Genomic DNA, 27,334 nt, shown 5'->3' with positions numbered 1-27,334 from the left:
AAGTAATATCATCAACTCAGATTGATGTAAACAATGAATGAATAATTATGTAATGTGTCAACTGTCAGTTAAAATTAAGCAAACCTTAATCAAATTTGAAAGTATTTTACTACATACCACGTGATATGCAAGAACGATCGAGAATGCCATTCTGAGAAGCCCAACAATCATGCCACGGTCCAAATCAGACAATTTTTTTCCCCCATTCTGATGGTTGATGTGAACATTAACTGAAGCTCCTTACCCATATTTGCATGATTTTATGCACTGCACCGCTGCCACACGATTGACAGATTAGATAATGGATGATTGTTGTTGCCAGACAGGCTGGTTTGAGTATTTCTGTAACTGCTGATCTCCTGAGATTTTCACGCACGACAGTCTCTAGAATTTACTCCGAATGGTGCCAAAAACAAAAAACATCCAGTGAGGGGCAGTTCTGTGGATGGAAATGACCTGTTGATGAGCGAGGTCAACAGAGAGTAGCCAGACTGGTTCGAACTGACAGTCTACGGTAACTCAGATAACCGCTATGTACAATTGTGGTAAGAAGAATAGCATTTCAGAATGCTATTCTGAGATGCGGGTTGGCACTGTTTTGGCAGCACGAGGGGGACTTACACAATATTAGGCAAGTGGTTTTAATGTTGTTGCTGATCGGTGTACGTGCGGCGATCCCGTTTTCGCGTATGCGCGAGAGGGGGTGGCTGGTCACTTTTTTACCTCCACAGACTATGCAAGTTTTTCTTAAGTATAAATACACATGCTCCGTGTATTTCACAAGTATATGATCATCCATCGAGTGACCTTTCATGGGTTTTTCAATTTTTTTCTCTTTTAACTTTATCAACATGTGAATATCCATCATTCCATATAGCAGCAAGACAAGTTGCACAGTTGCCTGTTAATTGCGTTCAGACATTGTCAGCTAATTGGACAGTTTTTCTGCTTTGAAAACAGTGGAAGAACATGGCTGATTCTGTTTCCACCTCCACTGAAAGGTTCTGCAATATGAAGTTTTTAGTAAGACTTGTAATTTCTCTGTTTGTTTGTTTTTCTTTCTGCTTTTAGTGCCTGTTGATTTGGATGGACATTGGTTGCACACAGTTAGGATGTGGGATCATTTACATCATGATGGTGCCGTGGATGGCCACCTCGGTGTGGAGCGCTTCTACTGTTTTGTTGTTTTTGTTGGTTTGTCCTGTGTTTAGTAATCTTTTTCCAGTCAGTTTTACCAAAGACGAACTGCTGAACATTTGACAGCATATACCAGTCAATCTTTTCCCGGATTTTGAATATTCGGACGTTTTGTTTGACATTTTAGTCGGAGGCGCGGCTGTGTTGTTTAAACGCGCTATGAGACGCAGGCGAGGGAGACGAGCAGGCGCGCTGGTCAAACTCTGTCGGCGGGGCTTTCGAACAACGCTGCCGAGCATTCATCTAGCGAATCTCCGCTCTCTCCCTAACAAAACAGACAAACTACATCTCCTCACCTGCACAAACAAGGACTTGTCAACCTCTGCTGCCTTGTGCTTCACAGAAACCTGGCTGAGTGAAGCCATTCCGGACAGTGAGTTACATCTGCCGGGCTTTCAGCTGTTCAGAGCGGATTAACGGGGAAAACGAGAGGCGGTGGAACATGCTTTTACATCAATGAAAGTTGGTGTACAGATGTAACAACGTTAAAGAAGATGTGCTGTCCTAATTTGGAAGCGCTCTTTATTAACTTTAAGCCTTTCTACTCGCCGCGGGAGTTTTCCTCGTTTATTCTGGTGAGTGTGTATATCGCGCCAAATGCGTCTGTGAACACAGCGCTGCAACAGCTGGCTGATCAAATCACAGACACAGAACAACAATACCCGGACTCAGTTATTATTATTCTTGGGGATTTTAACAAAGCAAACCTCACACGTGAACTGCCCAAATACAAACAGCACATTACATGCCCAACCAGAGACAGAAATATACTGGATCACTGCTACACAACAATAAAGGATGCATATTGCTCTGTCCCTAGAGCAGCTTTGGGACTATCTGATCACTGTCTGGTTCATCTTCTTCCAACCTACAGACAGAAATTAAAATCTGCTAAGCCTGTAGTAAGGAACTGTAAATAATGGACCAACGAAGCAGAGCTGGAACTACAAGACTGCTTTGACTGCATGGATTGGAGTGTTTTTGAGGCTGCAGCCACGGACCTGGATAAACTCACAGATACTGTTACATCATATATCAGTTTCTGTGAGGATATGTGCATTCCTACTAGGACTTATTCAACATTTAACAATGACAAAACATGATTTATAGCGGAACTCAGGCAGCTTTGTCAGGCCAAACAGGATGCTTACAGAGTTGGGGATAAAGTCTTGTACAATCAGGCCAGGAACACACTGAATAAGGGAATCAGAGTGGCTAAAAGAAGATACTCTGAGAAGCTGAAAAACAAGTTTTCAGCCAACGACCCTGCATCAGTGTGGAGTGGCATGAAACAACGTATGAATTACAGGACTCCTACCCTCAACCCTGTGGTGGACCAACAACTGGCTAACGACCTGAATGTGTTCTACTGTAGATTTGAAAGGCCCAATCTCACACCCCACACCCAATCTGACCTTCACTTCACACAAACACCAACACCTCCTGCAACCGCCCTCCTCCCCCCTCCTGCTACTCAACCTGCACTTAAGATCTGTGAAGATGATATGAGCCGCGACTTTCAAAAACAAAGGATAAGGAAAGCACAGGGCCCAGATCGCGTTTCACCTGCATGTCTTAGATCCTGTGTTAACCAGCTGGCCCCCATCTTCACACAGATCTTCAATAGATCACTGGAGCAGTGTGAAGTCCCATGCTACTTCAAACATTCCACTATCATCCCCATCCCAAAGAAACCAAAAATCACAGGACTTAATGACTACAGACCTGTCACCCTGATATCTGTGTTCATGAAGTCATTTGAGAGACTGGTGTTGGCCCACCTGAAGGACATCACTGGACCCTTTCTAGATCCCCTTCAATTTGCTTAGAGCAAACAGGTCTGTGGATGATGCAGTCAACATGGAATTGCATCATATCCTGCAAAATCTGGACAGACCAGGGACATATGCAAGGATCCTTTTTGTGGACTTCAGTTCGGCTTTCAACACCATCATCCCAGCTATTCTCCGGACTAAATTACACCAACTCTCTGTTCCCACGTCTATCTGTCAGTGGATTACCAGATTTCTGACAGACAGGCAGCAGCTTGTGAGACAGGGGAAATTCACTTCCATCAGCACTGGTGCCCCCAGGGATGTGTGCTCTCCCCACTACTCTTATCCCTCTACACCAACGACTGCATCGCCAAGGACCACTCTGTCAAGCTCCTGAAGTTTGCACTGTCATCGGCCTCATCCGAGATGACGATGAGTCTGCATACAGAAGGGAGGTTAAACAGCTGGCTGTCTGGTGCAGTCAAAACATCTTTGAGCTGAACACGCTCAAAACGGTGGAAATGATTGTGGACTTTAGGAGGAACCCCCCAACACTGCCCCCCCTCACCATTCTAATCAGCACTGTGGCAGCAGTGGAGTCATTCTGGTTCCTGGGCACTACCAACGCACAGGACCTGAAGTGGGAGACCCACATTGACTCAATTGCGAAAAAGGCCCAGCAGAGGTTGTACTTCCTTCGCCAGCTGAGGAAGTTCAACCTGCCACAGGTGCTGCTGATACAGTTCTACTCAGCGGTCACTGAGTCTGTCCTCTGCACTTCAATAACTGTCTGGTTTGGTTCAGCTACGAAATCAGACATCAGAAGACTACAAACGACAGTTCGGACTGCTGAGAGGATTATTGGTTGCCCCCTGCCCCCCCTTCAAAAACTATACACTTCCAGAGTGAGGAAAAAGGCTGGAAAAATCACTCTGGATCCCACTCACCCTGCCCACTACCTTTTTGAACTGTTGCCTTCTGGCCGACGCTTCAGAGCTCTGAGCACCAGAACCGTCAGCTTTTTCCCCCAGGCTATCCATCTCATGAACAGTTAAAACTGTCCCTTTGAGCAATAATTAATGTGCAATACACAGCTTAGTCTTTTTATATTATCCAACACATCCTACCTCTTCTGCCATTACATTCCCTTGCACTGTACACAACTGATTTGAATTTAGATTTGCACTACGTATGTGTATGTGTGTATGTATGTATGTATATGTATTCATATATGTGTATATATACGTATGTATGTGTGTATATATGTATATGTATGTATATATATGTGTGTGTGTGTGTGTGTGTGTGTGTGTGTGTGTGTGTGCGTGAGTGAGATAGACAATATATATATATATATATATATATATATATATATATATATATTGTCTATTGTGTATTCTATATATACTTTTTTCTTTTCACTATTTATCTATTTTTTATTCAATTTTAATTATTTTTTTTAAAAGTCTTGTTGCTGTTTTTTGTATAGTTATGTACTGGAAGCTCCTGCCACCAAGACAAATTCCTTGTATGTGTAAGCATACTTGGCAATAAAGCTCATTCTGATTCTGATGTGCTCAGCTGTGACATTAAAAGGAATGGGTTAAATACAAGTTAGGCTCAACTGACAGAATTTTAAGCATAATGTTGATTACCACAAAATCCCTGCTTGAAAAAGCTATCATGGTTACGTCAAGTAACTTACAATGGAAGTGAATGGGGCTAATCCATACACTTTAAAATACTCATTGTTTCAAAAGTATGGCTAAAAGATATAAACAATATGCGTGTTAAAATGATATTAGTGTAGTAAAATCAATTTCTAACCTTTTTGGTTGCAGTTGTATCCAATATTACAACTTGATTGTCATGATGCTGTAATAGCAATCCCAGTTAGTGATTATAACATGTGATCACATATAATGTTCACATTTAGTGTAATACCTTTGAAACATTGTGTATTTTAATGTTAAATGACATACACCATTCACATGCGTGCCTTACTGTAACCACGATGATTTAAATAAGAAACAAGTAAATTATCATGGTAATAAACAGTGTCACAAATGCTGTCAACCGGGCTTAATGTGTACTGAATCAAACATTCAAGGGATGTTTATGAGAAAATGTTTTGCGATCTTAATGTTTGATATGCATTAATCAGGAGGGTGGCAGTCGAATAAAACAAGTGCATTTTGTGAAATTAACTTTTTTTTTTTTTAATACTGTAATCTGTTGTCATTTATCTTTTAGACAGTTCCCATACTGCTCATGTTGCACAATGCTATACACGTTACTATTTTAATCATCTTTGTGGTGTGTTTATTTCAGTACTATGTTCTGGATGATTGCAAGGAGAAGACCAGTATATTTGTGTGTTTTTAGAAAATATCAATCTAATTTTATGTTGGTTCAACATGATGAATTAACCATGGTAATGTAAATAAGCTGTATTTGAAAAACAAATTACTTGTCATTATTTAATCATATCGGTGTGACATACTTTAAGTAAAAGAAGTTGATTTTATATATATATATATATATATATATATATATATATATATATATATATATATATATATATATATATATGTTTTCTCGTTTAGATTACATATTACTTTGAAACAACTTGCCATTATTTGTTAAATCTTTTGGTGTTAGAAGGAAGTTGAATGACCTCATACATTTAAGGATTTCTAACAAAGGTTTTCCAGCTAAGTTGACTTAAAATGACCTTAAATTGAATTTGCTTAAAAAGCGTGATGCAAAAATGCTACATACAGTTGTGCTCAACAGTTTGCATACCCTGGCAGAAATTGTGAAATTTTTGGCAATGATTTTGAAAATATGACTGATCATGCAAAAAATGCATATGATAGTGATCATATGAAGCAATTTATCATCACATAGTTGTTTGGCTCCTTTTTAAATCATAATGATAACAGAAATCACCCAAATGACCCTGATCAAAACTTTACATACCCTTGAATGTTTGGCCTTGTTACAGACACACAAGGTGACACACACAGGTTTAAATGGCAATTAAATGTTAATTTCCCACACCTGTGGCTTTTTAAATTGCAGTTAGTACCTGTGTATAAATAGTCAATGAGTTTGTTAGCTCATACATGGATTCACTGAGCAGGCTAGATACTGAGCCATGGGGAGCAGAAAAGAACTGTCAAAAGACCTGCGTAACAAGGTAATGGGCCTTTATAAAGATGGAAAAGGATATAAAAAGATATCCAAAGCCTTGAAAATGCCAGTCAGTACTGTTCAGTCACTTATTAAGAAGTGGAAAATTCGGGGATCTCTTGATACCAAGCCAAGGTCAGGTAGACCAAGAAAGATTTCAGCCACAACTGCCAGAAGAATTGTTCGGGATACAAAGAAAAACCCACAGGTAACCTCAGGCGGAATACAGGCTGCTCTGGAAAAACACGGCGTGGTTGTTTCAAGGAGCACAATATGACGTTACTTGAACAAAAATGAGCTGCATGGTCGAGTTGCCAGAAAGAAGTCTTTACTGCACCAATGCCACAAAAAAGCCTGGTTACAATATGCCCAACAACACCTTGACACGCCTCACAGCTTCTGGCACACTGTAATTTGGAGTGACAAGACCAAAATAGACACAACCATAAGTGCTATGTTTGGAGAGGGGTCAACAAGGCCTATAGTGAAAAGAATACCATCCCCACTGTGAATCATGGTGGTGGCTCACTGATGTTTTGGGGGGGGGGGTGTGAGCTCTAAATGCACAGGGAATCTTGTGAAAATTGATGGCAAGATGAATGCAGCATGTTATCAGAAAATACTGGCAGACAATTTGCATTCTTCTGCATGAAAACTGCGCATGGGATGCTCTTGGACTTTCCAGCACAATGACCCTAAGCACAAGGCCAAGTTGACCCTCCAGTGGTTACAGCAGAAAAAGGTGAAGGTTCTGGAGTGGCCATCACAGTCTCCTGACCTTAATATCATCGAGCCACTCTGGGGAGATCTCAAACGTGCGGTTCATGCAAGATGACCAAAGACTTTGCATGACCTGGAGGCATTTTGCCAAGACGAATGGGCAGCTATACCACCTGCAAGAATTTGGGGCCTCATAGACAACTATTACAAAAGACTGCACACTGTCATTGGTGCTAAAGGGGGCAATACACAGTATTAAGAACTAAGGGTATGCAGACTTTTGAACAGGGGTCATTTCATTTTTTTCTTTGTTGCCATGTTTTGTTTTATGACTGTGCCATTCTGTTATAACCTACAGCTGAAAATGAATCTCATAAGAAATAAAAGAAATGTGTTTTGCGTGCTCACTCATGTTTTCTTTAAAAATGGTACATATATTACCAATTCTCCAAGGGTATGCAAACTTTTGAGCACAACTTTATATATTTCAAGTAAATCCAACCCATAATTTTTTTTCAGTGCATGTTCCAACCACACCTTCATGTGGCCTGTACAGCAGATGTGTATTTCTGGCTACCATTTAAGGTTAGGGAAGTGTTTATTTGTTTTTTTTTTTGTTTTATCAGTTAAAACAAACATACAAAAAACACTGAAATTAACTATTAAATAATTACATAAAATGACAAAGTAACGACTGTAATCCAAGTAAATTGCAATTTATGATTATTTTAGCATGACAATTTGACCCAGATTATAAACTGTGTATTACATTACTGAACATAACTTGAGAGTTTAAAAAGGAAGAGAACTGACATCAGAGACATTTACCACACACTCAAGTAGGACTGGGTAAAAAATATAGATTTTCCAAAGCATCGCAATTTCCATTTGAAAGATCTCGATATAGATTCTTAAATCCCAAGATCAATCTTTTACTATATGTGCAACTCTCTACAATGCAAGTAAATCACTCGCATATGAGACCATTCAAGTTCTCTCTCATTAATATGTGCTCATTTACAGCTGCTCTTTACAAAACTGCCAATTTTCTTAGTATGTGTCCAAGGGCTGAAACGATTAGTCAATAACTAGTTTTATCTCATTTAATGCAACATGAAATCATATGAAACTCTAATGACATGCGAGAGGAGCACTTCAGTTTGAGTGCATGATAGAGAAGAGGAAGACAGCTCACAGTCCAGATGCACTCCAAATTTACAAACAGCTTAAAGTGATGATGATGAATGAGGGAAAAATACAAAAATACAAAATAAGCAAATACAGAAGCAGTGTCGTTGTGAAATAAAGCACAGTTGGTGTTCCGCTGGAGCAAAACTTGTCAGAGCGCCTAAAAAGGAAACAACCTGGCGCTACATCTTTAATGCATCCTTTAATAAAGTTCAAATAATAAGGAAGCGGGTCATGCAAAAAAATACAAATAAAAAATTCAGAAACTGGCATTTCTCTGTGCGATCAAAGCCACCTCTATAAGTCGCGTGAAAAACAGCGCAAAAGAGTTACCGATGGTAATGTGCCAGCTCGCAAATACACTTAAGTTCAAGATATATTCTCTTAAAGCAAGTCTAAATATCTAATATATTGCTTCTCTGGCAAATGTATCTTGTTTCAAGGATGTTTAGATATTTTTACATGGAAAACAGGACAAAAACACTTGATAACAACAGTATATTTTGCAGTGATGTTTTTTACTGAATCAAACTTAATAGAAACTATATTTAATAGAAAGTATCAAGTATTTTATTCCTGTAATTTAGTGAAGGTCATTTAGTGGTATTTTTAAAAGATGCTTTCGTCCTCTTTTTTATTTATTATTTAATTTTGTTTAGTAAGCATGTTTAATAAGCGCAGTGAGCCCCAACCATGTGACAAAGCAGTGTGTTGGTGTCGGTGATCGAGGACTCCTTAGAAGCAACGCGTGGGTGACGGGGCTCATCTGCATTTGAAATGAAAAACTTTCCAGAGGACGCTAGTAGAATGTGGGAGGATGATCAGCCTAAACCCATGGCCCATGCACCATGAGATTTGCGCCTCAGTCACAAGTGATCATGGTGTTCCATACTGCTTATCAAAGCCCCTGCTTACAAAGACTTTTTCTCAAACTCATTGAGCTGGATTGCACCAAAATACCTTTAGCAACTGCATGGATTTTCCCTTTGCTAAATAAAAGAGTTTATACCTGGTAATAACACTGGATGGATTTGTAGGTGGTCGAAAATGCATGTGGCTACACTGAGCTTGAAATGTTATCCCTCAATGTGATTTGTGCGTCATATTCCAAGTCTTCTGAAGGCATAGAATAGGTTTTGGTGAGAAAAAACTGAATATTAGTGAATGAGAGAAGCTCGTTCACAGTGGCACCCGTGTTTATGTGGAAACCCTTTGAGGGACACAATCAATCAATCAATCAGAGGGCGTTTGATGGACACTACATCTTCAAGGATGACAATGAAGTAGAAAGAAGAGAGAGGATATATTTCACTGACACTTTCACATTGTGAATACTGTACAGTACCTTGTACTCCCGAGTCTGTGCAGGTCTTGTCGGCATCACCATCTTCCTGGCCATCTGCATTCTGTTGGGTGTGCTGGAGGCTAAGTTTGTGACAAACCTCAAAGGCCTGACCCACCGTCCGCACTATCCGCATGGCTTGGCTCTATCGTCAAAAGAAGGGAAGCTTAGTATTGTACCAAGTTTTATAATTCTACTTTTGCCCAGTTCAGAATTTGTTGTTGGCATTTGTGATTCCTTGATTTCAAATGTCTTTGGCCTGAGTGTATTGTGATGATGGGTCTTGCACTTTAACATTAAGTTTCAATACTAAGATAGCTCCTATATCATTCAACACCTAGATTCAGGTCAATTTTGACTAACTTGTAAACACCGGATGTCTATAGCATAACATAAGCAACGATGATATTCATAAAAGATTAAAAAAAAAAGGGTTACAGGCTGCACTGGAAAAATAAATATTCTACAGCATGTCCTGTGCCTATAGTTGTCTAGTATGGTAGATTTAAGAGCAAAACCCTGCATCTCTGTATATGATGGGAATCTCATTAGAAACGGATGGAATTTTTCAGTTTTTCTGACAATATTTACTAAACCTCATGTCCCGTATTACTTTCTTACTACCACGGAATACAAAAGCAGATGTCAGACAGAAATGTAGGGACTGACAGCCTCAGTCATCTTTCATTTTCATTGTATGGACAAAAGATAAAGGTCAATAAAGGTGACAGACTAAAATTCTGCCTAACAGTTCCTTTTGTGTTCCACAGAGGAAAGATAGTCATACAGGTTTGGAATAACATAAGGGTGACAGAATGATGAAAGATCCTTAAATAATCTTAAACAATACCTCTATCTGCTTGTATTATTATTCGTTAGAGCATTTTATACTGAAATACAAAAATGGATTAATGGCAACAATATTCCAACTAAAAGCCTGTATTCAGAGAAAGGATAAAATATCTGTACAGATCTATTCCCAGTATATTGAGGGCACACTTGAGCGGTTGATGCGCAATTACTCTGAACAGCTCTGAATGGCTCTGTCTGTAATGAACAGTGATGCCAGAGAGAAATTGGCCAGACAGGGCTTTTAAGTCAAATGAGTCTTCGTTAAAGGAAAGAAAACTTCTTTCTTGATTGCCTTCCCCCACTGTTATACTTCTGCTGTATAATCAATAGCTACAGCAGAAATTCCTCATTTTTGTTGATGAGATTTAATATCAAGTCCATGTACCATATACCAAACTAAGAACAAGGAATGAAACAGAACAAAATTTGTTTGAAGGTTACTGGAAAGTACTATTCAGACTAGTTGTGGCTGTTTTCTCTCTCCTAGCCTTTTACTTGAAAGACCTTCCCCAACTTTTTACAAAACACAGAGATGCGTAGTTGAGTTTTAGTGGATAAAAGTGATCCTCATTTGAATTTAGGTCTTAAATGCTTTGCTAAGGTGTAAATAATGCAAAAGGCAATGAGAGAAAAAACAACTACCACAGAAGACATGGTGTTTCAGTTGATTTCACTCTTGTCTTATTTAGGGCTCTGTTGTGCTACTCTCTAACTAGTGTCAATCAAGTCCCAGAACTTGATAATAACAGGCCCCAGAAACTGACTAAATGTGAAGTTTTAATATGCAAAGACAACTTTAAATAATTTGTAGGTTGCATCACCCGAAAAGGAGAAACACTAGTCGCATTTCCACGATTGGGCTAAATGACAGTGTGCCAGGTCCAACTGCGCTCCCTCTGTCACTTCCGGGGCTTCATCGTGCCTCCTCTGGGCTTCCTCGAGGTCAACGACCAATGGCCTTTGGCCTGTCGATTACCCTTGGGCCAAACTAGGCCAACTGGGGAATGAGGTGGGGTCAAATGTCAAAGGCTGAGTTTCGCTGAGTCAAGATACTCATTCCCCAATTTTTCATATCTAGCTACCAGCTTACCTTAACAGATCAATGGAGACTGGAGAATCGTCAGTACTGGTCAGTAGACGAAATAATGGCTCTTTTGAATATTTGGGCTGATGAAAGTGTACAACGGCAGATCGACAGCATCTGCTGAACAAAGACGTGGTTGTCGCCGAACTTGCCAAGTTGTGTATCAGGTGCAAAACGATATAGGTTCGGGTAAAACTAAAAAGAAATTGCAGATACAGTACAAATCCATGTTCATTTAAAACTCTTGCATGTGAAATGGGCAGGGTGTGTGATGCTGGCACCAGGGCGATGTATTAAGGGCTCTTATGGTGGGAATGCAGATCGATTTTGGTCTTGCCGCTTGAGGTCTGAGGCTATTAGCCCCGGCTGAGCAGTTAATAGCCCTGGCTCGCACTAGCCACTAATGGTGGAAAAGTGGCTACTGAGGGCCTATTAATGTCATGTTTGTTTAAGCATCCCAACCAGCCTGACACAGCAACACTGGCTTAGTCAGTGGTGCGAGTTTGGGGCGTGACTATCTGTCTGTTCAACCAATAGAAAAAAAGGGAATTGTTCAGGAAACATGTTTAAAAACGTTTGGTGAGCCTAGTGGCGCAGAAATTACACACTTCAACTAAATTTGAAGTGCAATGGGGTGAATGCATTAAGATCAGAACTGAAAATGTTTAAATTAGGGAATATAAATACAGATATTACAGCAAAGTATGGAGAATTTATGTAAATTAAATAAACTGTGAGGATGTAAATACTTTTTAAGTGAAGCTCCTTGAAAAGATGTGCTAAAAACTGTAATGCAATTGATTCCAGAGACTGCTGACACATGAAATTCTTATAAAAGGAATATACTATATAAAAAGTTAATTGGTTTGCCACTGCTAGATTTGCGGTGGGGCTTTGGTTGCCTCTAAAAATGTATACTAACCCAACTATACTGATACGTCACAAAAAAAAAAACAAAAAAACAAAAACACAAATGTACGCACTTCATGCGTTTAATGCAGTTATACAGCATTTGCACAGTCTAATATACTTAAAATAATGTACAAGTATAGTCTTCCTGCACGTCTGTTCCTGAAGGCTTTGCACTCTGAAATCCACTACAACCTCTTGTATACAAACTCCTGTGATAATGTGATGAGTCATTGTGACAACTAGCGCCTATAATTAATGCAAATTCCTCTCTATATATTATACATTATAGACCATACAGACACTTTTCCGAAAGAAGTGCCTCCTTATTTTTGGTTTGCATGACATTGCAGATTATATTACTAATACTGTAGAAACAATTAACAATTAAAATCAGTCAAGTAGAAAAGATTAGATTCTGTGGTCAAATCATCCTTGCAAGTGTTGGATGTCTTCAAACAGCTATTTAGCAAATAGAAGGCAGCTGATCTAAATGCATGCCCTATTTTAAGTGCTGAGATTGCAAGCAAAAGTTTAAAAGGGATCAGAGAGCCTCTCAACTCGACAACATTAAGGACAAACAGCATGCTCCGTCAGTATATCATCTACATGCCCCACTGCTGAATCACTGTACTGTACTTCTCTGCATGCTAGACTGACAGAAGAAAAATATACCCATTCTGAAAAGTGCATTTCAGTTTCATGGCCAAGGGCTGATGTTCCCTTTCTGTGATAGGATTTTCAACTATATGCCCTAAAGTAAAATGTAAGATGTGTGTACATGTGTGTGGAAGTGTGCTGTAGAGGGAAAAGGAACTGTCAGTAGCCTTAATTCACTAAAAAATAGAAATTAAATGACAGAATTCTATTATGCAAGGCAATTATCGGCACCCAAGAGAGGCCTACCTTTTTCTTTGATTTGAAGACGTTACATCGAAACACATTGCTCTGTCCATCTCTTGCAATATAACTGAAGATCTTCAAATCTTGAGAGTCGTGTGATACATAGAATATCCTGTGAACAAAAAAAAGAGAGGGTAAGAAAAAGATAATCTAGTATGCTATTTGTCTCGTAATTCCAATCCTACATGCTGCAATTATTATTTTTTCTTTCCAACACAAAAGGAGGATTTTAAAGAATCTTTACAGTGCTCTTTGACATACAACAATGGTTGAAAGTGACCATGTCTGTCAAACTCCAAAAATGACATAAAAATCATAAAAGCACCATAAAAGCAATCCATATGGCTCGAGCACTTTATTCCAAGTCTTGTGAAGCCCTTTAAACTTTTATATGAAGATCAGACCAAAATGCCATTATTTACTGACAATCTTCCCTGCTGCAGCCCCTTAAATGTCATCCATCTTTTGATTCTGAATGTGAACGCATATATAATTTCAGAGCTTAAGCAGAGGGGACGATTGTAAGTAAATAATGCTTTAATTGCTGTTTGTTCCTAACAGAAAGCTATCATATGACTTCAGCAGACTTGGAATAGTACAGACCACTTTTATGATATTTTCATGCCTTTTTGGAGCTTTATGGTACAGCAAATAATGAGTTACTGAGGCACATTCAATTCTGTTGTAAAAGTGTGTGAGTGCATTTACAGAAAAAACAAGCAGAACTTACATTGTTATCCCTGAAGATGTTTTAGCACAAATAAATTAGACACACTAAACTTAAAAACTAACATATTCCCTACATTACCCAACTGTTTTGAATTAGGTGGACGATTTCTATTATTTCCCTCATTCTATTAAACATTTTGAGTTGAACAATTTATCCAAGTTTATTTTAGTCAGTTGTCAGCGAGGACGAAACGAGGACGAACCACTCCGGAGGCCATGCCCTGTTCTGCAAGCGGCATTTTGGGAAACTGTGAAGTGCGGATTTCTCATGAAGATACCACCAATGCAGTCATTACTATCAGCATTTGCTGCTGCTGAGTCAACTGAGATAGTAGGTACGTTTTGCTCGGGGGGAAAAAAACAACACTTTTTTGAGAAAGCACCCATCTTAAAATGAGCTGTACATGAAACCTGAATGTAATGAATGTAACTAAATGAATGTACCATAAATCTGTACCATTTACATTGCCAACCAATTCAGATTTTTATTTTTGCCTCGATCTAATTTTTAAATACACTTAAAGCAGGTTTTGTAAGTTTTGCAATAGCCTCTTGGCTGATTTTGTGCACGTAGATGTTAGGATAGCCTCAAAACTTTTGCACGTAAGTTTTGCGATGGCCTCGAGGCTGGTTTTGTGCATGTAAATGTTGGGATAGCCTCGAAGCAGGTTTTATGCACTCAAGTTATGCGATCACCTCTATGCTGGTTTTGTGCACAAAAGTGTTGAGATGTGTGCACATATTTTACCATTATGAGAAGGACATGAATGAGCATTTAATTCATTCACTGTGCTAAATTCTAAATCGGAGCGTATGTTTGAGGGAGCATCTTCAGTATTTCTATATCAGAAAGGCAGGAAAGAACAAGTCTTTATTTGTTAACTACATTTTCAGGAATTTTCTGAATAGATGTACAGTCAAGGGAGCATTTGAGCGTTTTCTAACAAGATTTAATTTGATAATGAGCCTGCTGTACAATAATGCCATAGTAGTAGTAGCAGCTAACTACTACTGTGAATTTGTGCAGCTGCTTATGGAAATATATGTAGATGACTTAACAGATCCTAACTTTTCTGAAGACGGTTTACCTATCTGGCTGACTAAATTAATCTAATGTGGATTTTTGTCACCCAACAGATTCCAAGTGAATACGATTCACGAAGCAAGCAAAATGATCAGGAAATGTCAGTACTACACATTTGCTTGTGACAAGAGGGGATACTTGCTGAAGCATTACAGACTAAAACATGGGAGCTAGGCAAGAAGCCAGCCATTTCCATGCCTTCATCAGGAGTGTTTGTGTACATTCAAGTCTATCAATAGCCTTAAAATACTACATACTTAAAATCTCGGCTTCATTCAGCAACAACAGTCTGTGGAAAAGTTTCAAGTGAAGTTTTGCTGTCAGCTGTGTGACTTTCTTGAACCCTGTCAGGAAACAGAATATTTTGCCCACCTTCAGCGTAGACACCTCAAAGACCACCAAAAAGTTCAGTGTCCATTTCAAGGTAGTACTTTCCAGAGCAGTGTATATTCTACTTTCAGTTCACACAAAAGTAAGCTACGCCAAGAACACAATGAGAGTATGTTTAACCCTTGTGTGACCTTTGGGACATTTTTGTCTTTTCCATTTTTGGCTGTGTTAATGCCAACAGCATAAATTTTGCCAAAGGTGTGTATTTTGGGGGGAATTTTGATATTTCAACCTCAGTTCCTATAATACATCTATAATACACTGTGTACACAAAATAGTTACACTCAGGACCTTCAGGACAAAAATGTCCCCATTGAAACTGCAATATTTGATCCTAGTGCCATTAAAGCATAAAATCATGAATTCTATGATATTATGTTTTCATTCCAGAGCCCTGGCTTCAAAATGTACATTTTTACTATTTTCCACAAGATGGTGCCAATTTTTTTTTCATGTTTAGCCTATGGAGCAAATAAAATAAATCCTTTTTTCCCTATTATCTTTTTGCTGTATTATAGAGCACTGCAGGCCAATTGAATAAATGATGCAGCTAAAATTGTGTGGGAGTGTTGGTATGATGTCAGAGTATGTTTTGTATGTGTGCATTGAGAAATTTGTGTGTGTGTAAAAAAAAAAAAAACTGCGGCATTATGTCAACAAACTGGCATTTAAAGGGTTAACATCCTGAAAATGAATGAATAGTTTGTTTTTGTTTTTTTATCTGACACTGCACAAAAAATAATAATGCATCAAAATCAATGTTGTTGCTAATCACTGACATATCCCAGACTTTGATAATCCAAACAAATCTCCTTATCATTTTGTATATGGAAAATATATATATATATATATATTTTTTCATAAAAAACAACAGTGGCATTATATAAACAAACTGGCATTTAAAGGGTTAAAATCCTGAAAATGAATGAATATTTGGTAGTTTTGATCAGGACTGATGTTGGTTAAAAAAAATCAACTCATTGAAAGTGGAAAATAATATTAATATATAATATTATTATGGCAGTTTTTGACGCTGTCATTTTTGTCCTCAAAAGGACCTCTGCGTAACTTTATTTTTATTGACGCACAAAGGTTAAGCCAGAATTAATAGTGAGAATAGAGAGTAGTGAGAGTGAAAGTGGCATTGTAAATGATGGTGCCCATGAGGAGATGCTTCCAGATGAAGTAGGCCAGGATGATAGTGAGTCTGTGGAGAAACAACTGAGACAGAATCTCAGGATTTTGAGCTACAGTTGGAGCATAACTTGGCAGGTCTGTTTTTAAAAATGCAGACCATCCTTCACATACCAGAGATCTCAGTTCAGGAACAAATAGTGTCCCAGCCACTTTTGCACAAGAATGTGAAGGCTGTTCTTGAGAAACATTTTGGACATATAGATAAGTCAGTTGTGAAAGAGGTGAATAAGACTGTGGCAAAGACCAACATATTGTCCAAATGTTGTGGAAAAGATGGATGTCTTGCAACCAGAAAAAGGAGAGCATCATATTTCATGCGTAAATTTCCTCTGGTAATGCCAATAGAGTATGTAGTCGAGAAAAGCATAAAAACATTAGCATGCATTCCCCTCTACAGAAAATGATGAACAGCAAAGACATTATTGATAAGGCTCTGACACAACAAAAACATATACCAGATGAGTATAGCACATGTTTAGATGGCTCAAGCTTTAGAGAGAACAGCCTTCTAAGTTGTGATGAATTCACAATTGCTCTGGGCCTATACATTGATGATTTTGAAGTGGCTAACCCTTTGGGATTGTAAAAGGAAACACAAGATGTGCGCAGTTTACTGAGTTTTAGCAAACTTATCTGCAAAATACTGGTCAACACTAAACTCCATTCAGCTTGCTCTTTTGTGCAACACTGCTACAGTTAAAGAGTGTGGCTATGACAAAGTACTTTACCCACTTTGTTATTTAGCCGTTCTTGAGCAGCATGGGGTCTACATAGAGCACTTTGGTAAGAATGTTAAAGGAACTATGCTGTATGTGTCAGCAGATAACCTTGGCACTCATTCTCTTGCAGGATTTTATGAGAGCTTCATTGTCAACAAGTTTTGCAGATCTTGCCAGGCATCCAGGATGGACACAACCACAAGAGGTAAGAACTGGTGCATTTCAACTCAGAGACCGAGATACACACAACATGCAGGTGCAAGAAACTTTGCAGGATCCAACTTTGAGTAGAAACTCAGGTGTGAGGGGATAATGCCCACTCACACAAATTTGGAGCATTTTCATGTTATTGGTGGTTACCCTCCTGATGTATTGCATGATGATTTTGAGGGCATAGTCCCTGCAGAGTTGTCTCTTTGTATCAAAGACTTGGTGGCAAAAAATATATTACCCTAGAGGTGTTGAATGAAGTCATTTCCATACACATTCTCTGACAAAAATGATCAGCCTCAGCTAACTGCAAAGGGCTTCTCCACCAAGGGTACAATTGAGGGAAACTTCAAGAATGTTGCCATGACAATTGCAGTGAAACACAAGAGGGCTCTTAGCCATCAGCTACACTGCAGTTCTGTTTTCAAGCTGCCTGTTGAGATGGCTATGGTTACATCAGTGTAAGTTACCCCTTTCCCAGAGAATTTCTGAAACAGAAGCACTTCTTGTTGCATAATCTGTCTGCATTGATGGGATTGATTATACAGCAGATATGATGCTTTCAGCTGGATCATGCTCAGGCCTCCCTGAATTTAAGCAGATCACTCACATTGTTGCAGTGAACACAGAGGTGATGTTTGTGTGCAAAGTCATGACATCATAATATTCTGAACACCTTCAAACATATGAGCTTTGCTGTCCAGATACTCCATCCTTTGTGTTCTTCAGGTTGAAGACCTGAATGATATTCACCCACTGTCAGTGTACAAGGTAAACTAATGGTGACATTGAAGCGTTTTATTCTTTGCTAAATAAACTATTTTCTGTACTTTCCCCCCAGATGGATTTTCAACAACACATGACTTTAAGAGTTATTCTGACAGAAGCTGATATCAGAAAAAAAAAATAAAAATAAATAAATAAATAAATCACACTGACTTCAAAGCCCAGCTCAGCTGATAATTTGATTTATGATCTTAAAAACACTATGGCACTCAAATATAATTTTACATTACAGTTTTGGGATCCAGAATTTGACAATGAATTTTGCAATCTCAATGATTTAAACATTTGTGAAAATCATTCTTGTGATTAAATTGATGCCGATAACACCAAGTGAAGCACTGACATCAAGTTAAATTTAGAGTGATACTCCAAGAACAGCAGATACAGAACTACTCTTCGAATCACCCCAGGAGAAGAGAATGCTGTGGCTAGATGTCTTTTCTGTTCCGAAATTCTCTATCAATGCTGAACATAGGCTGCGTCAAAGGAATTTAATCTCCTTAAGAGATGGAACGTACCTAAAAATGACAAAATAATTGAAACATGATATCCTTCATAAACTGGCAGAGGCCATTTACTCCAAGGCATACCCAACTGCTGATGAAATACGAGCTGTTGCATTGGCATTGGTGTATGCTCATCCCTGTCTTAAAGAACCAAAATTTCCTTCTGGATACTGTGGGTGGAAAAACAGTTTGAAAGACAAGATAGGTAACTACAGGTAAAAAATGAGGAGCCTTGGGCACACAGATGTCATAGTTTATGCTGAAAAGAGGAATATATTCTGCTGGTAGTGATCCTCCAAACAAGAACATTAAAAAACCAAGGAAAGGGGAGGTCAACTATCTACCTGGCACTCCAGCTGGGCAGGATGCCACCAGCCTTGAAACATCCAGGCAGCAACTGGTGGATGAAATTAAGAAAAAAACAAAAACAAATGCTGTCTTTATGAATCAGAAGATGGAGCTGGCACTCTCTTAGAAGAAAGGAAGTTGTGATCGACAAGCCTCCCATAAGCCAGATGCTTCAGCATTGGCAAGCACTTTTTATAGAAAATCAGGTGAATTGAGATCCCTATGTTTATGTCTTGTATTAAAATAACAACAAAAAATGTATTGCTACTTGATATTTAGATATGTGGTATAGATAGTTGTTCTATTTAGACAATTCCCTGATGTCAAAACATGCTTTTTTGTTTCCCCATTTCAGGTGTACAAAGAATTCAGTCAGGTGGTTGGGATGAACCTTAAGCAGGAATTCTACAACTCTCTTGATCACCACTGTCCTCAACTGATTCAAATCTTCAGGTCAAATTGAGGTCTCACTGGGCAGATTTTAAGTGATCTTCTGCAGGAAGCCAAAGATTGTAAATTTAAGTTGATACCAGTGTCAGGATCATTTTGAAGTTGGCCTATTATGATTACTCGGTTAAAAAAGACAATACAATTATTGATGGAACTTTCTTCCCTTTAATATTGGCAAGTGATACAATGTCAAATAATGATGATACAATGATATTTCTGCACCTCAGACCTCTGACCTTGCCAACATCAGATGTGTTGCCATGCGAGGGCTTTGAGTAATTCTTGGTGAAAGCCCATCTGAGTTCTTCAAGGCATGCTTTGAAAGTATTGTTACTGGATCAATTATTTTATCCTGTCATAGTTAATGTAAATTAAAAATAGTTATGCAATTTAGGATGACCCCATTAATTCAATGTACAATTGTGTATCTCATTTTAAAAATGTCTAAATAGTAGGTCATGTTTCATGTAATTGCTCGAGTTCAAAATTTGACACATGCACATTACGTAAATCTGCATTTACACACATGCACCTTAACTAACCCAAGTGCATGACCAACATGTTCCATTTCATTCAGCAGGTGAGGTTGAGCTTGGGAAAGGAGTTCAAATGAAAGATTCTTGCACTGACAAATCAGCTTACCTCAGGTCAGTTGAAATGTTATACACCTGTCTAAGTGCTCCATTTACGCTATATGCCTTAACATCATACTGAAGGCCTGTTTGGCATTTGGCAAAAGTTTTTAAAGCATTTTATTTTTCTTCTAAATTTAAACAAAATGTATTTTATTTTACTGACATAGGTAAAGTTCAAATGTAAAGTTGTTTGACTGACAAGTTCACATGTTAAGCTGTTTTAATGTCAGGTTCATATGTAAAGTTGTTTGAGTTACATAAGAAATACATAACCTGCAGTATATACAAAGATAAACAGATTTGTGCTACTGTAGTTTGCTACTATAGTCCATCGAAAAAATAAAATTCTAAAATGCTGTAATTTACTCAACCTCATGTTCCAAACATTTATGGCTCAAAAGGAGATGCAGAATGTTAGCCTTGGTCATTATTCACTTTATATGGAAATTATATGGAAATTAGAAATTAACTCTTATATGGCATTATGGAAAAGATGCAATGATAGTGAGTTTTAACTAAGTCTAATATTCTGCCAAACATTTCCTTGACGATGGAAGTGAGAAAAAGTAATACAGGTTTGGAATGTATTTAAGTTAATGACAAAATTTAAACTATCCCTTTATATAATTTCCTCAGCCTTGTGTTTTTCCAAACCTGTATGACTTTCAGTCCTCCAAATGTTATGTAATGTTAATCCACAAAGTACTGTAAGACTGACAGTTTATACTTCATTGACATTCTTATAAAATTGTCAATTCAAATAAATCCTTGTGAGATATTTTACTGTCTTCAATGTTATATTGTGCAATTGTAGTTCATTATGCAAAACATCACATTAAATCAGTAAATTAAAATGAAGGATTTCCTCATAGTTCAATAAAAAAATATGTTTCATACATTTTGTACGTTAGTTGTACTTGCAGATCAGACTGTGAAATACTAAATAAACCAGTCTCATAATTGACATCATGCAACTGGAGATCAATTATGCACTTCACACAATACGCTTCTGAAAAATTGTCAGAGAGAATGGAGGACTTTTTTGTTCAAAGATTCATAAAATGACAATGCAGCTGTCAAAAAGCATCAAGGCAAATCCTGAGCAGAAAAAAAAACCTGAATGATTTGTCAGGGTTGAATAAAATACATCTACACTACAGTATGTCAATAGCAACCCTTTCCAAGGCAGGCCTACACAACATCAAGAGTCACAGAAATGAAAAACAAATGGCTAGATTGCAAGACAACATATGATGCCTTCTCCAAAAGAACTTAAACTGACTCGGTGCATGCCATTTGGGAAGAGGGGACTGGTATGCATTTTTACAATTCACTGAAGCATGACAAGCAAATGAAAAGCTTAGAACGGTTTCAGTGGGTTTGGTCAAAGATTGAGAAACGGCAAAAGGAACAGAGAGAGTACTGAAATCATAGCGTAATGGCTAGTCGTACCCCCAATTTTAACACAAATATCTAAAATGCATTTAATTCATTTTAGAGTACAGATGTGTCAGAAATATAAATAGATCTCAGAGACCCATCTTTCTCTCTAATCACAAAGAATAATTTATATATTCACATCTACCAAATAATTAGCACTGTGAGTGTGACCACTTCTATGCAGAGTAACTTCTTCAGTGGGTATCTCACTGTTGGGAGCCTTGTCTCATTTTCTGAGGCATTAGCAAATGGACACTGTATTGATCACGCCACTGAGGAGCAAGCACAGGTTGACCTGTTCAGATAAAGCCAAGACAGTCTAGAAATCCTTCTCTGAAGCCCACATATCCTCTTCAACTGACCCACTGTTACATAAGCTCATCAAATATTTATTTACTATCACCATGATTTCCATTAGAATGAGTGCAGCCTCAAACTGCAAATCCACAGACTCCCAAAATGAGTTTACTGACCGTCTGATGCATATTTAATTAATATCACACGAGCAAGAGTGCTGTTGTTCCATTCATCAACACAACTTTGATAAGCTCTCTTCTTACACCACAGATCTAGCTTAGAAACAGCCAGAACTGTTATTGCTAGTTTGAAAGATGCACCCAAGCCTCCGTTTCCAATTCGAAAGCCTAACTTCAGAACTAGTAACAACGGCTTGGGCTGTTTCAAAGTTATTCAAGTAACAAGAATGTGTTAGTGATGGATCCAGAGCTCTACAAGACATACCGCAGACCTACATTAAGAATGTCAGCATGTTACATGTAAGAGCTTACTGATATATGCTTGTAGTGTACTCTAAGGGAACCGAATTGACCCTGTAGGAAGCATGTACCTAGACTACAATCTCCTTAAATCTATTAACCCACCAGTCTGCTCAGGGGTACATTCTGATGCACAGCCCGATGGAAGATGGAAGATGAGAAAGCTTTAAGAGAAACTCAGTTCATTAATTTAATTCTCCTCTTTACTGTTGACAACTCAGGGAGAAGTGCCACATCAGTGATTTGCACGGATGGCATATTTTCTGTTTAAGAGCTTTTCCCCTGCCACTTTAATTTAATTTAAAAGCAAAATGAGGAGCTGAAATATCTGCTGAGTATATGTAACACAGATGCCACAATGATAATACACTTCCATTACATAAGCCTTTTAAATGATAAATGCCTGATTAAGCATATAATGAGCAGATCATACTTAACAGAAGGCAAAGTGGTGCTTTGTCACTGGCGTCTTATACAGCTTGGCTTGGACATGGCAATTAATGGAAATTTCTATATTCTAGGCAGGTGCACCCATTTAACACTGGCAAAATGGGCTGGAGTGCTGATACATATGCATTATGATCTCAAAGTATTGATCTAAATTCAGTGAAAAATCAATAGTGTGGCAAAGTGCTATGACTCTTGGGGACATTTGGCTTCCTCAAAAATGTGTTTGTCAAGGTCCCTTACTGTAATTCATATACCGGTAAATCATGTCAACAGGGCTTTTATGTCCCCAACATTTAGGCTAACGATTATTGAATTCACATAGCATGCTGTTCCATTTGGTCTTGTACTGTTCCATTTGATCTTGTAGGGGTGCACGATTGTCAAATATCATATTGCGATTATTATGGAAAACACTGAAAGAGAAGTTCTCATGTTCAACAGTGTTTGCAAAAACAACATAATAGCAAGCAATGCCTTTTGTCTCCAAATTAAATCATGTTTTGCCATTGCTCTTCAGCCAACAGAAAGAGTTACTCATTTAGAGACACATAATACTAGGTATAAAAATGGGGTCTCTGGCCCATTTCAGTTTAAAAGGGTTTATTATAATATAATATTATAATATTATACTAAACAACATTATTATATTATATGATTGTAATATAATATTGTTTTTATTTTGAATATTATATTTCTGCTGTAATTTAAATCACTTTCACACAACACTGGAATATTGTCTAGTAAAATCCTTGGATCTTTGTTTTAGCAGAACACTGTAGGAAGACCTCTGCGTTTCTGTATGTAACTTTCAATAGTTTTTCTCAATATGCTCAAACGTGCTGTCAACTCATTCTCCATCATCAAAACTAAGGTGTTGTTGTGTTACATTAGATTTGTATGGTAACTTGTTGCAGCGGCAAGTATTTGATTTTATGCAAATGTGAAAATAAAATAAACCTTTAGTTCACAAATCACATAAGACAGCAAGCGAACAGTAATGCTGACACAGAGCGGCCAAACTCAAGACCACCTCAGGAGATGGAGTTTGTGTGCAGTGTACTCTACATATTGCTGATTGTGGAGGCAGAAAAATGGATCAAGTATTTAAAAAAAAAACGTATCAAGAGCAATATAATAAGGGCTCTGAGTATGTATTAATACTACATAGTGCTGCCCCTTCACTTTGAAGAACACAAATATACTATACATTGTTTTTAATTACACCTAAACACAATCCTTTGCAGTTTAATCACACTAGGCTGTACTTCAATTCCGATTTAGTTTTGATTTATAACGTAGCAGCAGCGACATGACTATATCCAAGTCACATAAATTTGCTCTATTCCTACATCTTTTCCAAACGCCACTGCCCCATTACTGAATCTCTCAGTATGTTTCTGTAAGTGCAGTCATGGGATGAGAAATCTGAATTATTGATGCCGCCTCATTATATTCCTGTTAATATTACCAGGCAATTTCTTCCTGGCACTGGTGCCAAGTTTCTGCTCTAGGTGGCAATACAGGCACACAAATGTCAGCATTGCTCTTGAGAAGGAAGGTAACAGCAGGCATTTTCATGAGCTGAAATAGCCCCAATCCCCTCATTCCTGTACACACAAGTCTGTCTCTTCAACTTGCAATCCAACACACTCTCAGAATCTGTTAAATGCCTCCTGGGGTAGCTGCTCCTTGTTTGCCAAGCTGTTCGAGAGCAACACGATGGCAATCACTTAACTATGTAGGCCTAATTCCATACTTAACTCAAGATTTTTCCTCAGATTAAAATAACATGGAAACAATTTTATTGTGCGAGGACTTTTCCGATAAAAAAAAGCCACCTGTTCTAACGGATCCCTATGGAAAAAAACAACAACATTTTGCCTAACATCTCCTTTTGCATACAATGCAAGAAAGAAAATTATACAAGTTTGGAACAACAAAATTATTTACTACATATGAACTATCCCTTTAAGTCCACCAAGTCAAATGAATGTGTTTCAAATTCAACACATTCAAAAGATATGTGAGCCAATAGACCAATCATGCACACCATTTGCTTGCTTAATTTCCAACATGATCACACAGGAAGTTGGCATGTCGTTTCTGAGATTTGCGGCTATGTTATGCCAATTCACCGACAAGCTGCATCTCCTATCAGACATTTCTGCATCAGCTCCAGCGTGTCTACCTTCCCCTGTGGCATGACTGGAAGTGCGTTGCGTCAGCAGCGTCGGAGACCTGGGTTCACATCCCACGTTTAAACCAGGAGCTAATCGCATTTGCATGAGCAGTGCAATTCCAAGGTTGCATTTTCCCCTCTAACATTACATATTTACTCCACTTATGGTTTGGGGTTTCAGTTTCTACAATATGCATTCCTCTTCAACACACTTCAACTAGCTTTTGGTGTCCCTCCGTAGATATTACACCCATAAATGGAGCTTACACGTGCTCATTCGCCCAACAACACTTACCGCTTTGGCCACTGGGGACAGTGTTACAAATTTCGGTAAGCACAGACAGATTTTAGCTAAAGTCAAACAACTGTTTCAGATTTCACTGTGAGACCAGTCTGTCATTTCGGCCAGATAAAAATAAATATTGTCTTGACATGTCAGCCGCCTCATCCAGTGAGTCAGGGGACTGAATGGGCATGTTGTCAAGTTCTAGCAGCAAATTTCTGTGATGATGATTAATGCATTGTGATTGGGCTTGGAGAGAGGCTTATACACAAGGAACACTGTATGTACAGGTATTTGATGTGGACATGGGACAACACACAGCTAAGCAGAGCAGATTTATTTACACATTACAAACAGCACAATTATTCCAATATCTTCAGTACACGTTACATAAAAAACAACTGAGTTGCTCAAGGCTTTTCAGTTTACTAACACTTCTAAGCTTTCCGCATTCTCCCATAGCTTATTGGCTGCTTATTTACATACAATATTTGCATTTCCTCCAGAGCTATAGAAATCGAAAGCATGCTTCATTTAATTCACGCAACAACTAGATGAGTGCCAAGACATCACAAATCTCTGACCAACTCACTGCTACTGTAACTTGAACAGTATAAATTATATGGCCTTCAAATTCCTTACAAGGTGAAGGTACACACTTGCTATTATCTCTTAGTGAAATGTCACCATGTTCATGCAAATACAAAGTGCAGGCTGGATCTACTGCCTAATTCCTATGATTGCACAAAAAGCTCATGAATAAAAAAAAATGGCTCACTTTGGCATAATTGTAGTAGATTAACACTTACAGTTCAAGAGGAGGCATTTCTCAATATCTAGAAAGATTATTTCATCAACTGTGAAGTTTGAAGATAAATGAATCAGATGATTATCATAAGTCTTTGCATTAATTAGTCCAATTTTACTCACACATTTCCATCTGAGACATGCTAACATCCTGTGTGTTGTAAAAGAACATTCATATTCAATGTACACTACAAAAGTTCTGCAAGACTACACTATGCAGATGAAGCAGTTTAAAGCACCTGTTTATCCACCAAAGGTCTGACATAGAGGTCAAGAATAGGTTGAAGACCAAACCTGCACATAAACAACACAAGATTCTCAAAAGACACAGCTCTGACTCAAAGGAATATGTGTGTGAGCAAACAAAACATACAGAGTAGTGGATGTGGTTTTCCATTAATTACAAACCAGAACTCAACGCAATCCCCAAATTATACACAAAAACCTGACACAAAACCTAAACTGTCGCGGGTTCTATCGGGCTCGGATCAGGTAGCAGACCTCTATTTTACATTTGAAGGAGATGAGGTGAGAATATGCAAGCAACAGTGGGTTAATTTAAGAATTAGGAGATGCTGAAAGCAAAATGTGTGGTGTGCTGAATATGAACAATAGCATAGTGCTGGCATGTTACATTTGAAAATCTATGGAATACACCTTCCATCCTAAATCTACACTGTATGCAACCATTTTAGTCAACATAATAAGAAACTATTCATCGTTTAGATAATATAAAATTTTTCAAGAAAGCAAAATTTCACCAACGAACTAGTCGTAAAAAACAACAAAAGAAACAAAAACAAACTGCTTTACATTCTTGAAATTGCAATGGTGCCCTTGAAATGAATCCTAGACTAACTTAATAGATTTGACCATTCTACAGAATCATGGGAGAAAGAGAGAGAAAAGGAGAGAGATTCATATATGTTGTTGACAGAATGCGAGGAAAAATGGACATGGTGCTGACACAGCCGTTTAAACTTTTCATCAGCAAAGCATAATAATGCCACAAGCTATAAAAAATAGCTGGTTTTCTCTTTAACTCCTACATTCCAGCACACATCACCAAAGACTTTAAAAATATGTTTTGTCAGGGAGTGTGGCCTAGCAGTTAGGACAAGTTGAGACCTGATGCTCATGTGGGCACCCAAATTCGAGTTTATCTTGTGCAATTGTTTGA

At 38.2% G+C, this 27,334-nt stretch overlaps 1 protein-coding gene across 5 annotated transcripts in view; it reads right to left on the bottom strand.

The window, feature by feature from the left end:
- The window catches only part of LOC127445640 (carboxyl-terminal PDZ ligand of neuronal nitric oxide synthase protein-like), a 204,553-nt gene that overhangs the window by 61,936 nt on the left and 115,283 nt on the right, over positions 1-27,334 (bottom strand). For all 5 annotated transcript variants that reach the window (XM_051705844.1, XM_051705845.1, XM_051705847.1 and 2 more), the window contains 2 exons: positions 13,169-13,277; positions 9,421-9,562 (listed from right to left, as the gene is read on the bottom strand). In XM_051705844.1, coding sequence (XP_051561804.1) covers positions 9,421-9,562; positions 13,169-13,277 — 251 coding nt within the window. The remainder of the gene's footprint in view (positions 1-9,420; positions 9,563-13,168; positions 13,278-27,334) is intronic.

Source organism: Myxocyprinus asiaticus, chromosome 9 (genome assembly GCF_019703515.2).
Source record: "Myxocyprinus asiaticus isolate MX2 ecotype Aquarium Trade chromosome 9, UBuf_Myxa_2, whole genome shotgun sequence".
Classification (NCBI taxonomy): Eukaryota; Metazoa; Chordata; class Actinopteri; order Cypriniformes; family Catostomidae; genus Myxocyprinus; species Myxocyprinus asiaticus.
The sequence above is the reverse complement of the archived record's forward strand: the minus strand, read 5'-3'. Positions and strand labels throughout refer to the sequence as shown.